At 45.0% G+C, this 15,430-nt stretch overlaps 1 protein-coding gene across 7 annotated transcripts in view; it reads right to left on the minus strand.

The window, feature by feature from the left end:
* The window catches only part of celsr3 (cadherin, EGF LAG seven-pass G-type receptor 3), a 61,246-nt gene extending 55,020 nt beyond the window's left edge, over nt 1-6,226 (minus strand). For all 7 annotated transcript variants that reach the window (XM_089011411.1, XM_089011366.1, XM_089011374.1 and 4 more), the window contains exon 1: nt 855-6,226. In XM_089011411.1, coding sequence (XP_088867537.1) covers nt 855-5,940 — 5,086 coding nt within the window. In that variant the 5' untranslated portion in view covers nt 5,941-6,226. The remainder of the gene's footprint in view (nt 1-854) is intronic.
* Between the last annotated feature and the right edge of the window lie 9,204 nt (nt 6,227-15,430).

The raw sequence follows: 15,430 nt of genomic DNA on the forward strand, positions 1-15,430 counted from the left end.
TTGTTGTCTCCGTCATCTCAAACTAAAACCAGTTAGACTATACGTCGAAGTTAATTTTGTCACCACCAATTTCCCTCCACTAGACTTCAACTAGCTAACACCAACCAACCCTTAGAATATCATTTTTATATCCATTTTGGGTGATCTATTGTATTTTCCACACTATGAGTCACACCCAAAAACCTTCATTTACTTCAAAAGATACTGGACTGAACAGGTCTGGCAACTACTGTCAGCAGCTACCAACTCCATTCCCCCATAGAAGATGTAGTGCGCGGTGCATGCTAGGATTAAATAAAACGCTGTGTCATTTTGGAATCTCATAAAATTACTTTGAAACACTGATTTTTTTCTCGATTTTGTCATTAGTTGCCCTTTTTTGCCACAATGATTCGAAATAGTAAATTTGGCATTGTTTTGCTTGTTTTTGTGCTATATAAATCAATGTATTGTATTGTATTGTCTCAAAATAAAATTTTGTTTCTGGAAATTTGCAGGACAAAATATTTCATGAAAACCCCATAAGAATATATTGTAAATGTTTTAAAGCCGTATACCGTATATAGAAAATGTTTTAAAATGTGTCATCCATTGAAGATGCGGTTTAAAATCTGGTGTGACTTATAGTGTGGAAAATACGGTACATTTGAGGCAATATGTTGATGAGCGTGTGACATAAATATTGACATTTATGACCTTATCTAAGTAAGTTGATCTATCCACAATTAACAACATATCAGTTGGATTCACATGCCATTCAAACATTGAAAAGATGTGAGTCAAAAAGAGTGGACTCTTACTCCGCCTCCCCCATCCGAGCCTCCCTCCCTTGTCCCCCATTTGTGCTCTCTTACCTGTGACAGTGAGAAGCATGGGAGCCACCAGTGGCCTGTTATTATCCAGTTTACGGCTCAGCCGGATTTCCCCACTGGTGTGATTGAGCAACAGCAGGTGAAGTTCGTTCCCCCTGTCAATTGTGTAGTACAAGCGGTCCGACACGTCAGGATCATTGGCGGGGACCCTGCCGATTATCCCGTTGGGGAAGCTGTTGGAACGGTTTGACACAAAGTTGTTGAAGATAATTTGAAAGTCCTGCAGAGTGGGTTTGTTGTCATTCTGATCCACCAATTTGATCCGTACAGTCGCCCGACTGACGAGAGGAGCTGAGGTGGCCTGGACGACGATGACATACTCGTTGCGAGCCTCGTAGTCCAGATCAATAAGAGATGTCAACTCCCCTGAGAAGATGTCCATCTGGAATATCTCTGGGATATTCCCCTCAACAATTTGGTACATAATTTGGGCATTGGCACCCTCGTCTGGGTCCGTGGCGGTGATCTGGGCAACCACAGAGCCCACGGCGCTGTTTTCCCTCACCAGAACCTCAAAGTCATCAGCGGGGAAGACCGGGGCATTATCATTTACGTCGAGAACGGTCACTTGGATGTGGACCGGCATTCGCTGAGGGGGTACGCCTCGGTCAACGGCATATGCGGTGAGCTCATAAAATGGTACGCTTTCGCGGTCCAACCGACGGACGGTTCTCACGATGCCGGACGTCGGTTCAATGGTAAAGTCTCCATCTCCATCCTCACCATTTTGGAAGGTGTACTGGACGCGGCCGTTGGCGTGCGCATCCCGATCAGTGGCTGAAATTTGGAGGACGCTGGTGAAAGGAGGAGCGTCTTCGCTCACAGTTCCCTGGTATCTGGGGCTGAGGAACTGAGGCGCGTTGTCATTCACGTCATTGACATTCACCTCCACGTAGGTTGTATCTGATTTCTGTGGGATGCCGTTGTCTTTGGCTGTAATGGCCAACGTGTAAGTCATCTGGTCCTCATAATCAAGCTCTGCCTGCAGCGTGATGGCCCCCGATGCAGAATCGATACGAAACTGAGGGATATTGTCCTCCAGGAGGTATGTGATGCGGGCATTTTCACCGACGTCATCATCTGTGGCGCTGATGACAACCACGGTGCTCCCAGCTGGCCGGTCCTCATTCACACTCACAGAGTAGTGAGCGCTCTGGAAGACGGGTCGATGTGTGTTGGCATCGGTGATGTTGATGTGCACCTGACAGGTGTCGTGGAGCGTGCGGTCCGAAGCGGTGACTGTTAAAACGTAGCGCCGCTCTTGTTTGTAGTCCAGTGGGAGGGCTAAGGAAAGTAACCCGGCACCCCCTGCGGTGCTAATGGCAAAGCGGTTCCTGGTGTTCCCACCTGTGATTTGATAAGTCACGGCACTGTTGACATCTCGATCCACCGCCGTGACCGTGACCACACTCGTTCCGACCACGGCGTCCTCATTCAGGCGGGCGTAATATTCTTTTTGCAAAAACTCGGGGTGGTTATCGTTAACATCCATCACTGTTATCGTCACGCTAGCTGTGGCGGAAAGAGGGGGCATACCATAGTCCCTGGCCTCCACACCGAAGAAATAATGTTCGACGGATTCTCGGTCAAGAATGGACTTGACGGTGACCCAACCGGTGGCAGAATTGATAACGAACGGCGTGTCGGAACCGGTGCCGGTTAATCTGTATTCCAGACGTGAGTTGTCACCGGCATCTGTATCGATGGCTTGGATGTGAAGGATGGAGCTTCCGACGGGTGAACTTTCAAGCACGGATGCTTGAAACGGTGTGGAGACAAAGATTGGCGGGTTGTCATTGACGTCGGTCACTTGTACGCTCACGATTCCGGTATTGTTGGAAAGTGGCGGTCGGCCGTTGTCCTGCGCTCGGACACGGAGCGTGTACTCCCGTTCGGCTTCATAATCCAGAGGCGCCACCACCTGGATCTCGCCTGTGACACTGTCGATGGAAAACTGGCCGCGACTGTTCCCACTGATGATGTTGTAATGAACCGCGGCGTTACCGTCTTTGTCATGGTCGGTGGCGCTTACTCGGAGTATCTCCGAATGAGGTCTCACATCTTCCTTAACGGCCACCACATAACGTTTCTCGCTGAACTGTGGCACATTGTCATTTTCATCCAAAACCGTGATGAACACTTGAACCGTGGCCGAGCGTGCTCCCGGTTCCTTGCCCTGGTCGCTGGCTTCTACCTGGAGCGTGTAGTGCTCGTTTGTTTCTCTGTCGACAACTCCACGGGTTGTGATGAGCCCCGATCGAGGATCTATCTCAAAAGCACCTCTTCCGATTGTGGCAGAGTCTCCGACAAAGCGGTAACGAATATTGGCGTTGGACGGGGAATCTAAATCCGTCGCTCTTAACTGAAGGATGGGGTACCCCTCCTCGACATTCTCTCTGATGGTTTCCCGGTACTCGGTCTGCTCAAAAATAGGAGAGTGATCATTGCGATCGGCGACGGTGATGGCTACCATCGTGGTTCCGGATAGACGAGGGGAGCCATGGTCAGTTCCTGTGATTCGGAAATAATGCAGATCCATATGTTCCCTATCTAAAATTTGCGTGGAGGTGATGAGGCCAGTATCGGGGTGGATGTGGAAATAGTCGGACGATCGGCTATTCATCAGTGGAGCCATGCTGTAGCTCACCCTGCCTGCATCCCCCGCGTCGGGGTCTGAGGCAGACATGACAATAACCGAGGTGCCAGGTGGTTGGTTCTCAGCTATTTGTACTTGGTAGTTATACAGGGAGAAATGAGGATGTCTGTTCGCTGCCCGTCGAGAGCGAGACCACGGCATCAAAACCTTGTCTGCCCTTTCTTCCAGCGACATCTCATCATCTGCTTCTATTATCAGCCTTTCCAGGCTCCTCTCTCCCCTTGAGCCGTGCCTCTTGTTGACTTCCCCCTCCGGCTCACTCTCACCATCATGGCTTTCATCAGCCTGGTTCTTTTTCTTCCATCTTTCCGTATTTGACTGTGTGACGGTAGCGATGCTACTGAACCTATCCTGACCCTTTCCTCCCTCTCTCGCTTTCTGCTCAGCTTGGCCCAGCTTTGTTGTCCCGTTTTCGCTTTGCCTCTCATCCTCCTCTTCTCCCCACGGTCCTTTCCCTCCCATTAACTCGCCCTCCCCCACCTGTAATTTTCTTCCCCTAGCAGGGCCCTCCAGACCGTCCCCCTCAGCCTCGTCCTCCCTCCTCTTTCCTCCCTCAACCCCCATCTGCCGCCTTTCTGGTGGTCTGACATCATCTAAGGGCCGTTGTTCACTGGACATCGTTATTTCTGATTTGCGGAAACCGTGTATTGACTTCCTCACCTCTTCTTCTGCGTTGTTGTTATTACTATTCATGTTAAAACCCCGCCACATTATGGCAACATTCAGGGGAGCTGTCCTAAGTGCTGAATCCCACTTGTTTATTGGAAAGTGAGGCAAAAAAGGAAATTCACTCGTGGTTATGTTGATTTGTGAATGTAAGTGGGGACGTTTCCCTACAATGAATTCATGTTGCAAAAAAGGACTTAGCTTGGTTGAGTGAACGGGCAACGTCTCTTGCATAGAAAATGGTGACTCAGTTGCCCCTGAAGTTGCTTTCACTTTGTCAACAGACTCGAGGAAAAGTTCAGTGGGTTCAATTTCCGCCTCATTCCCTATTTGTAAGCTTTGATGAATTTTGTCACATGAAAAACAGTGAGCTTCTAACTCTCTGATGCCCTCTAGACGAAATTGAAAAATGGGATTCCCCTGAGTTTTCCCTCCCAGGAGAAAAATAAACTCAGCTAAGAATCCACAACACATCCCTTGTCTCTTCAAATTGCAACAACTGCTGGTAGCCGCCCCCTTCTCCCTCCTCACTTCGTTGCTCTGTCTCCCAGTTGTAGCTGGAGCTTCCCCCTCATTATCAGCCCGACATTGTCGAGTCAGTCTCACAAAAGCCAAATCATTATCCGCATAATTAGATAAGTTAATGCGTTTGTTGCCTTGGCTCACCCCTCCTCCTCTTCTAGCCTTGCTCTGGCCCATTTCTCTGGATCTAAACATTGCCGGTGGACTATATCTGTTATCTTCCTCTACTATTAACCAGTCTTTCCTGTGCCCCCTAACGCACTTGGGCCTGAAGCATGGCTCAGCCCCCACTTGGATTTCACTTGTATCGATAACGGCCAATTGAGAACAATTATCAGCTCTGATCCTAACTATGTTGCTCCCACCGCTAATACCATCAGCATCTTCATTTTGATATGCCTTTAGGTGCTGATAACTTGAATGCTGGAAAACACTGAATCCAGTGGAATTTAAAATGTTAGTTAATTTTGATGCATGGATCCAAGGTGAATTTCTGCTAAAACAAGAGTGTGTTTCCAATTGATGACTGGACGCCACCGTCCACGTTGAATTGTATCCAAAACGAGAAAGAATGCGACAAGGCACGGCGTCGGTCGATGGTTCGTGAAGCGTGGCGGGGGCACCGAGTCTGCTCACCTCACGAGCCCTCTCCCACACCCCTCCGCCACTCCTTCCTCTACTTCCGGGTACGTCTCGCAGGCCAAAGGCTCGCACAAAGGCTGCGCCACGATGGGTTAGGTGTGGCCGTGGCACCGCGTACGCCTCGGTAGTCCTTTGTACGGTTCGTTTTTTGCCATTCTGAACCGGCGAGAAGCCGAAAGCGGCCGCGCCGGAAGTCGGAACAACGCCCTTCTCCAACAGCCACCTCGCGCTGCTCCCGTGTGTCACACCGGGGAGGAGAGAAGGAGGAAGTCGCTTCGTCGGCTCGTCTCCCCGCCTCCGAAACATCCCGACTCCTTCGCGCGCCTCCTTTCGTGGCCCGGGAATCCCCCCAGCGGCCGGTCGTTGTCCTCCCTGCGGCCGCGTCCTGCTGTCCCCCGTCGGCTCCCATCCTCGCTCGCTCAATTTACCGGCATCTCTGGGACGGGGCCCCGCGGTGCTCAGGTCGCAAGCCCCCGCTGCATTCACCGCCCGCGGGCTAAGGGCGAACAAAGAACCGAGGAAGAGTAGCAGGTGAAGACCCAGAGGGGAGAGCGGGGTGAAGCCCGGTAGCCGTGCAGCCATTTAGTCTCTTCCTTTCTCGGTCTCTCCCCTCCTCCTTTTTCCTCGTCCACCAATCTCTCCAAAAGGCACCTTCTTTCCCTTCTTCCCCGGTCACTTCTGCGTCCTCCACTCCACTTCTAGGAGCTCCGGTACCGGCCGAACCTTTCCCCCAGGCTCCACCGTTACTTCGTCAGCCTGGAGAGTTGGCATCTACCCGCTGTGGCGCGTGATGCTGCTGGGGCTGCGTGCTTCAGGAGCTGCAGCAGCATCTCTCCACACCTTCGCTCACACACTCACTGGTTGCCACCCCCCCCCTCTCTCTCTCTCTCTCTCTCTCTCTCACTCTCATGCACTCTCTCTCCTCTCTCTCTCTGAACTCCTCCTCTCTCTCTCACTCTCTCTCTCTCTCTCTCTCTCTCTCTCTCTCTCTCTCTCTCACACACAAACATGCACGCTCAATCCTGACGTCGGTGAACGCCTCCACACACACACACACACACACACACATTGAAACTCTTCTCTTACCCCCTTTGTCCCCTCCCCCGTACCGCCAGCATTACCTCGTAATGGTAAAAAACAGGAGACGTGGAGCCTTCAGCGTTATAACTCGTTGCAACAACCGACAAGTTTCCTTGAATTGAATGAGAAATATGATGAATGGCTTTGACATTGTTTATTTTCTACAATGCGCTGGAATCAACTGTGGTTCGATTCAACCTTTGAAATTAAATTGAAAAGCAATTTATTATTTATGATTATTTTGTTGTTGCTGTTGTAGCTTGTTATGTAATTTAAATATCATACCACTCGATAATCACGGAATTTGAAAATCTTGTTTATATTGTTCTTGGTTGAATTTCTTCCATTGCATTGTCATGATATCTGCTTTTTGATAATAAACTATCACAACGTTCTGCTGCCAATTAAGGATAAGCGAGTGTCAACTTTAATCGACAACAAGCTAACAAACTGTGTGTGTGTGCTGTCCACCTGTACATGTGAGTATTTAATATTACTTTGCATGTACTCGTCCACTTTTTGCTTGAACATCATGTGCCTTTTATACCGGGAAATCCAGAGTGCAATTTCCAGTAGGGTGACGTAACCTCCGAGATGTCAGGCAGCTCACGTGTGACGTCATTGTCTGTATTGATTATCATGGGCAGACAGACAGACAGACAGACAGACAGACAGACAGACAGAGACAGACAGAGACAGACAGACAGACAGACAGACAGACAGACAGACAGACAGACAGACAGACAGACAGACAGACAGACAGATAGACAGACAGATAGATAGATAGATAGATAGATAGATAGATAGATAGATAGATAGCAGTAATACATCATTGTTGTCAGTTTAGTGCTTGCGCATAAAGTATCAATTTAACCTAATTTTGCGCATGGCCGAATTATGTTCAGATTCTGTTCATCACTGAGTTGGAGAAAGGCAATGAAATGAAATTATGCAAATTACACAGACAGCATATTTTCTTCAGGAATTGGTTTACCATCTCACATTCAATATCAATTTACCCTTGAGACATGCCCAATTTGAGGAGATTTTAGAATTGTAGAAACCTGAGCGATAATATTAAAACCCCCTCATTTGTGTTTAAAAAAAAAAAAACACAATAGGGTCGTTCCAAACACCTGGACAGTGACCCTTATGAGGGTCGCGGGGCGTCCAGAAGCCTATCCAAGCTAATCAGAAAATGAATGGATATATGTATCATAAAAAGTGGCAAAAACATAGAAACAAATCCCTGTTATGATGCACAGTGAAATTACAATTATTTTTTTCCCTTGACTGCCACTCTGGCCGTGTCAATCAAAACTGATCAAATATATCAAGCCGCTTCTAAATCATTTCACTTTCGATATAGCTCATCTATGTGGACCCTTTTTATCCTTGGCCAGCATTAATAGAAATTTGGAGCTTATCCACAATGATACGGTACTCCCAAAAGGACATATTCTATTTTTAAAGAGATTTAAATGCACAAAAGATAATGTTTTCCTCTCTCTGCTTCAGAATGTCTCCAGCCTTTCGCATCGCCAACAGGATTTGTTGTCATTTTTTTTTTCCTCCTCCAATGTGGATGCAAGAGCATCGCACACTTCGGTCACACAGTGTGATTACAGTGGAATGTAGGTTACTTGGCACTGGCTAGTGCCCTTAATATGATTTAGAAAGGGTGCCTGTCGGGAGAACACGTCGGAGGATGTCTAGTCAAGTTGTGAGACGAGGGAGCGTGTACTGTAAACCAGAGTTTGACACTGTTGTTCTCTCAAAACACCTACAAACCCAGACCATTTTGCAAAGATCGATTGATTTATTTTTATTTTGAATAAATAAATGAATGAAAAATCTACAACAACAAAAAATACAGTACTATCAGTCCGAACAGGAAAGAAGTGCCGACTCCATTTCCATTGTCTACTGTAGCGCCTTATATTGTGGTGTGCCTTATATGTTGAAAACTTTGACATTTTTTGAAAATATAGAATACTTTAAAATTATTCTCTATACATTTAAAGCTATCCATAACCTTGCCCCCCATACCTATCTGACCTTCTTAAAATTTCTATTCCATCTCGTTCCCTCAGATCCTCTTCCTGCCTCCACCTCTGTGTGCCCCCTGCCTGTCTCAGAAAAATGGGGGACAGAGCTTTCAGCCGTTCCGCCCCCAAACTCTGTAACTCACTTCATCCCAACATTCGTAACATTGATTCTCTTCCCACCTTCAAATCCCATCTCAAAACCCACCTATTTAAAACCGCATTTTCTGTGTTGCTTAATGTTCTATTTATACAGTAATTGTATTTTATGTATTACTGTATGTTTTTTTTTCTATGCTTTTCTGTGACTGTAAAGTGTCCTTGAGAGCTTTGAAAGGTTCTTGAATATAAAATCTATTATTATTATTAAAGCAAAAAATATATGTATATATTATATTTGGAAAACTTATTTTCATTCATTGCCTTATAGTCCGGTGTGCCTTATATATGGAAAAGGTTTGAAAATACACCATACACACACTTTGGTGCGCCTTATACACCGAAAAATACGGTACGTGTTTTGTGTTTATGATTTTACATTATGTTAAAAAGTGTTTTGTTAACACTTCAGCTGTTGTTAAAGCCCCATATAAATCAATATGTATTGTTTTGTATATATGGCGCAACTGATATAAGGCATAAAAATTTGAAGATGCAATAGTGGCTGCAGTTGTGTTATGGATCCACTAGATAGAGCTACGGCAATACAATACAGTACATTTAAAATAGTATGAATATTGATTCCTATATAATGTGCATCGAATTATAAGGCACACTCTCGGATTGAGGGAAAATTGAATAATTTTAGATGCACTCTATACTGCAGAAAATGAAGGAATCCAAAATGTCAACTATAGGGGAAGCACCCATTTCTCAGTATTGCCAACCTAGGTGGGTAAGGTCAGCGGGCAAATTTTCTCTCTTTCTTGCTCTGCCAGCATTCAATGTCACACATAAGGGCATTTCCTCACAATTGGCTGTTGCCATGGTGCTTTTCAAGGGCCATAATCCTTTGAGGTGGCTCGAAGGTGTTTCTTAGTTGGGAAAATTCCATGCATTCATTTTGTGCCATGTTTGTCATTTAGGGACACTGGTGATCTGCTTATGGTGATGGACTAGTTACTCTTGGGGAGATCTCAGTGTTAAACAAAGATTAACATTTTAAAAAGCATTCGACATAAAATATCCAGCAGGTTCAAAATAAAGGATCATCGTATGGTTCATTAAATGTGTCTGCATGGTTTACATGATAAAAATTGCAAATCTCAATTCATGTTTGCCCTTGAAAGTCTTCTTTGTTTGATTATGGTGAATGATTTTCTATTTCTGCCACAAAGTCATTTTCCTGCAACTCGGGAATATAAACGGTTAATTAAATAGAAAGGATAATCCAATTAACAACAAATAAAAAGTGGGGAACAGTGAGGCGTACAGACATTCTGCTTTAATAAGCCACCCGAGACCAATAAAAATCAATAGAGACTAATAAAATCGTTGAAAGCTTGGGAATACTCAACTTTCTGTATCTATCCATGCATCAACTTTGTGATCGGTTTATCCTATCCCAGCTGTCTTCCTGCAGTAGGCGGGGTACAGATCAATCGTAGGACACACAACAATTTGTGCTCACAACCACACGTAGGGACAATTTACAGTGTTCCATAAACCTGCCATGCACATTTTAGGAAGCTGGGAGGAAACCAGAACCCAAACAAGCACAGGGCGAACATTCAAACTCCAGTCGATCACCGGGCTGCCCTTGCAAGAGTATCGTTTTCTATTTAAAGTGGTCTCACACAACCCCAATTACAATGTGTAAGTATGAACTAGCATGAAGACAGTTAATTGACATGTAGGGGTTGTGAAATCTCTTCAAATAGAGTTTGGCCTGAAAACAAGAATGATGAATGAATGGAGCAATTTTAACACTTTCGCTCTGCCATTCTAAGGCCCCAAAATAAACCAACCGAGTAATCAAACCAACTAAATTAATAATAAATCAGTTTTCTTCAGCCGTCATTTGTACTTCTTTGAAGGTGTTGAACGTTTCACTCCTCATCCAAAGAGCTGCGTCAGCGAACTAAAGTTGTGCTGGTAACGCTGGCCCTATATATATATATATATATATATATATATATATATATATATCTCTAATGGACAGATCTTGCGGTGGCGGTGACAGACCTCTGCTCTGATAGGTCCCTGCACTAAGGTTGGGGGATCAGCAGACTACTCCCTGAAGCTACTCTGATTTCTTCTTTTGTTCTGTCTGATTACCTCTAATATCTATGCCAGGCTCTGATTGCCCCATGAGCTCTGGTATCACCTCATTAGCATGACTAAGCCTACGGGGTAACGACCTAAGATGTCTGTTGTAAGCACGGTCTAAATTAAACCTCATACCACCAGGGAACGATTTTGCTGTTTTACAAAATATATATGGCCAGAGTTACCAGCACAATTTTAGTTCGCTGACGAAGCTCTTTGGATGAAAAGCGAAACGTCTGACACCTTCAAAGAAGTACAAAATAACAGCTGAAGAAATCTTTTCATTGTACGTACGACAGAGCCTACACAGACGAAATAAATACATACATAAATAAACTATATTATTTATTGTATTGTGATTGTATTTTATTTATTATAGTACCTATGCTTGTCTGTGACTGTAAAGTGTCCTTGAGAGCTTTGAAAGCCGCTTAAAATGAAATGTATTATTATTATTAGTATTATTATTATTATTATTATAAATAAATAAATAAATAAATAAATAAATGGAGCGCATTTCCAAAATTGTTCATGAAAACAGGCTCATTGTAAATGTGAAATAAGACACAAAAACAGTAAATGTTTCATGTCCATCTTCATATCCGCTCCAAGAACCTGGCCAGGATAACAAGTAGGAAAATCAAATCAGAATGTGCTGCGTGACAGCACTGAGACTGTTTTGTGCCACTTCGAGCTATTTATAATGGAGCAGAGGGTCTTTACAGACTGCAAACACTAAACGAAAGCGACTGACTGACAGTTAGAGGACCCGGTGGGGTTTTGACTCCAGAGGGGGACGTTAGCGTTGTCAAAGGAAAAGGGGGCGGAGACCTCCATCCATCCATTTTCTGATGCACTTCTCCTCACAAGGTTGTGCTGGAGCCTTTCCCAGCTGTCTTGGTGCAGTAAGTAGGGTATACCCTGAACTAGTTATCAGCCACTCGCATGATACACACAGACCACACGTGTCAAAGTCGAGGCCCGAGGGCCAAATCTTGCCCACTACATCATTTTATTCGGCCCGCGAAAACAAATCAAGCATGTCAAGAATGCTTCCTAAAGTCCGAACCAAAATGTCAAATTGTCCCATGTAAACCAAAATAAAAGTCAGTATTATTGATATTATATTGTGGCAGGCGGCTTTGACACCACTGACGTAGACAACTAACTATCTATGCTCATACTCACACTAAATGACATTTTTGATGGTTCCATTAACCTGCCAAACATGTTTTTGAAATGTGGGAGGTAGCTGGAGTACCCGGAAAAAACCCACACAGGCACAGAGAGAAGATGCAAACAGGAGGGACTGGAATCGAACTATGAAAGAGACAAAGGACAGAAAATAGAAAAAAAAGTGAGCTAATTTAAATTTCGGTGAAAGAATCTGGAGTTTGATAATCAAAGCTTTTTGAAATATAGGATTATCAAACTGTGATTAATTTTATGATTGAGCACGGCCGTTCAAATAAAGACTTTAAAGAGCAAATGTGACTGTCAGGTTGGCCGATGTTATGTGGTGCAGCTTCCTGTCTGCCGTCTCCCACTGATCTGCTCAGCTGCAGTCTGCGGCAAAATCCATTTATCGGGCCACTTTTAAAAAGATTACTCAATAGGAGACATTTTATCTTTTAATAACAAGTAAGTATCGCGGAAGCAGACAGGCTGGGACTTCACTCGCAGAGGTCGAGACGAAACGTCTCATGGATGCGGCCACAGGACGAATGAGGTTCAGCCAGATTATCTTAAAGGACAACCGACACCATTTTTTTGTTTCCTAACTGACATCAGAAAAACGTTTTATAGCATCTAAAATACCCAAAACACGCAGGCTGATATTTTTAGTCAAATGCAAAACACCAATAAAAATGACTTCAAGTGTCCACAAACTACTTCAAAATGACCTCAGAAAGTTTCAGTTTCAGAAGGTCCCGCCCACTTGTTCGTGACGTCACGCCAAGACGTCTTGCCTTGCTCGAGAATCAAAACAATGGTTTCAGATTCCGAGAAGATGCTTTCCTGTTACTTATCCAGTTATGAATACGATTCCAATAGGTCTGAAGAGGAAAGCATACATGTTTGCAATCGATTAAAGAAGTACTTGCGTATCAATTCGAGATATCAGGTCTCCAATGTAGCGTCCCAGAAAATGCACAAGATGGCGTCCAAGCTCTGTTGGAAATAGGCTGATTTGTCTGCTGGGAATTTCTATCAACATGAATCAAATCGTAGTCTTGGTGCAACACACAACGATTCACCGTTATGTGTTTTCCTTCTAATTTCGCCATCAACACAGATCAACACAAAGTTTTCAGACCAAACAAAGTACCGCAAAATGCATTGTGTGCCGCTTTCTCGGTCAGGGGCGTTCCAAACGTGACGTCACGTGGGGATCGTCACCAACTCGAAAACAAGACTTCCTGAATATTCAGCGCGAGTCTTAAAACGTGAAATATAGCTATATGCGGTGGAATCTTTGTAAAATACGCTCAGTAGAAGTCATTTGAAGTGATTTTACAAATTATGGACACAACTTGTCCGGAGGCGTCGGTTGTCCTTTAAGACTATGGATGATCTGATCCTGTCATTGGTAACGTGTGTCTCTTCGATGTTGCGGGACCATTTTCACGAGTATTCAAGATTGTTCAGGAGCTTTCCGTACCCAGCCATATTTTTCTTCTCAGACTAAAAAAAAAAGCTTTCAAAGCGGTTTTCTGATCCGAGAAGATGGGTTCAAGAGTTCCGCGCTTCAGGCCATTTTGATCCCTGTACAATCAGAGTGCGAGTTTGTTTTACCATCGCCTGCTGCCGGTCAAACTCTTTTTCTCAGTGGACTTTGGATTCCGCCAGGGCTGCCCGTAGTCATTTAAGTCTGTTCATTACTTCACCAGGCTAGAATTTCTACGAGCGGGAAAAGCACAGGGGATGCGCAAATCAGTTGCGGTCTCGACGGCTTCAGTGAGCCGGCGCGTTCAGCCTGTGCTGAAGGGGGGGGGGGGGGGTTGGGATTAGAATAAACAAATCAAAGGAATCGTCTGTAAACCTGATTTCCAGAGACTCGTCCATATGTTAGTGGGAAAAGCGTGATTTACCTCTGGAAGTGTAATACTGCCTCGGTTGGAGGAGTTAATTTCAGGATTCATGGGTGAGCAGGAGGACAGATGGGCAGTTTCCCAAATCTCATGTCGCAATGAGATCCCCACTTTAAAACAGTTGCACCTATGCAGCTGTGTGTCCCGATGGCGGTTGAAGGAATCGAACCCGAGCACCCTCGCAGGCATTTATTCTCAGTCACTGTGTTGATTGAAGAAGAAAAAAGAGCAAAGGAAAGGTTATTTTTTTGTAAGGGGTTGTGCAAAGGACATCATTTTACTGTGCGTGCGTGTGTGTTTGTATGACTAGTATTGTGAGGACCACTAACATTTTATACCATACATAGTGAGGACATTTTTGACAAGTGGTTAATGAGAGGAAAAAGTTCATACCACAAAAAGTAAAACTATATTTTAACCAAATTCACAACAGAGGTGAGGACTTTGAATGTACCCATTCAGAAACCTCACTCGTGCTGTTATTTCAGTTTCAAGTCCACTTTTTATTTCTTTGTTTTTAAAGAAGTTGAAGTGGGAAATGGGGTGACATTTAGTCTTCAAATGTAACACTAGTTCATTCCTTATCTGGAGTTATCCGGACCTCACAAAACCTTTGTAACAGGAATGTGTGTGTGTGTGTGTGTGTGTGTGTGTGTGTGTGTGTGTGTGTGTGTGTGTGTGTGTGTGTGTGTGTGTGTGTGTGTGTGTGTGTGTGTGTGTGTGTGTGCGCAACTACTCATATGGACTTCTACAGTTGCAAGATCAATAACTGGCTGACTCCTTATACAGGAAGTCTCCTTGTTGTCTTGAACCTCACAGTCATGGGCCTGTGTGCATTCTGTCGATGTTGGTTTCCTTGGCAACAGAGAGAGGGGGGGGGGGATAGAGTGAGAGAGAGCAGGGGGCGGGGGGGGGCAGTGCCTGAATGATGTGGTGGTGGGATGTGGAGGGAGCGTGGGGGTGATGCCACAGGCTGTCTGTAAACTTGATACCCGCTCCTGACAACCACTCCGAAAAGCCTGGGGAGATGGTGAGCGGCAGGCCAGCAGGTGGTCACTGGCTTGTTGCGCATCTGTCCGCTTTCTAAGTGATGCATATTCAAACACAGTGTATTTGTGTGTGCGTGCGCGTGACAGACACTCCTCCATTTCCATTCAGAGGAGCAGTCAAAGACAGAAGAACCACTTGCTAGCAAGCAACGCCCCAGAACCCGCCACCCCACCCTCCACCAACCCCCATCAAACCTCGACCCCTCTCTCCATGAAGCCACTCAGTGCGAGGGCGACATATGGTGTCACCAGCAGGACGGCGCGTGCCGTGATAGCCAAAATTGGAAGAGTGTGAATAAAGAGCCTTTGCTTCACCTCGAAAGAATGACAGAGGGGAAAAAAAGTCACGTTGAAAAGTCGAACGTATACTGTCGAACCGATTGAATTGTTCACCTGACCGATGGAGTCGTTTCAGTAGGTTGGAACAATAATCCTTTTAGATGACTTCCTTTTAGGTGATTGCTTCAGTATGACAGAATTGAGACAATTCATTCATTCATTCATTCATTCATTCATTCGAAAAATGATTGTTCATTCA

This window comes from Hippocampus bargibanti, linkage group LG01 (assembly GCF_051943395.1).
Source record: "Hippocampus bargibanti isolate YZ-2025 linkage group LG01, ASM5194339v1, whole genome shotgun sequence".
Classification (NCBI taxonomy): Eukaryota; Metazoa; Chordata; class Actinopteri; order Syngnathiformes; family Syngnathidae; genus Hippocampus; species Hippocampus bargibanti.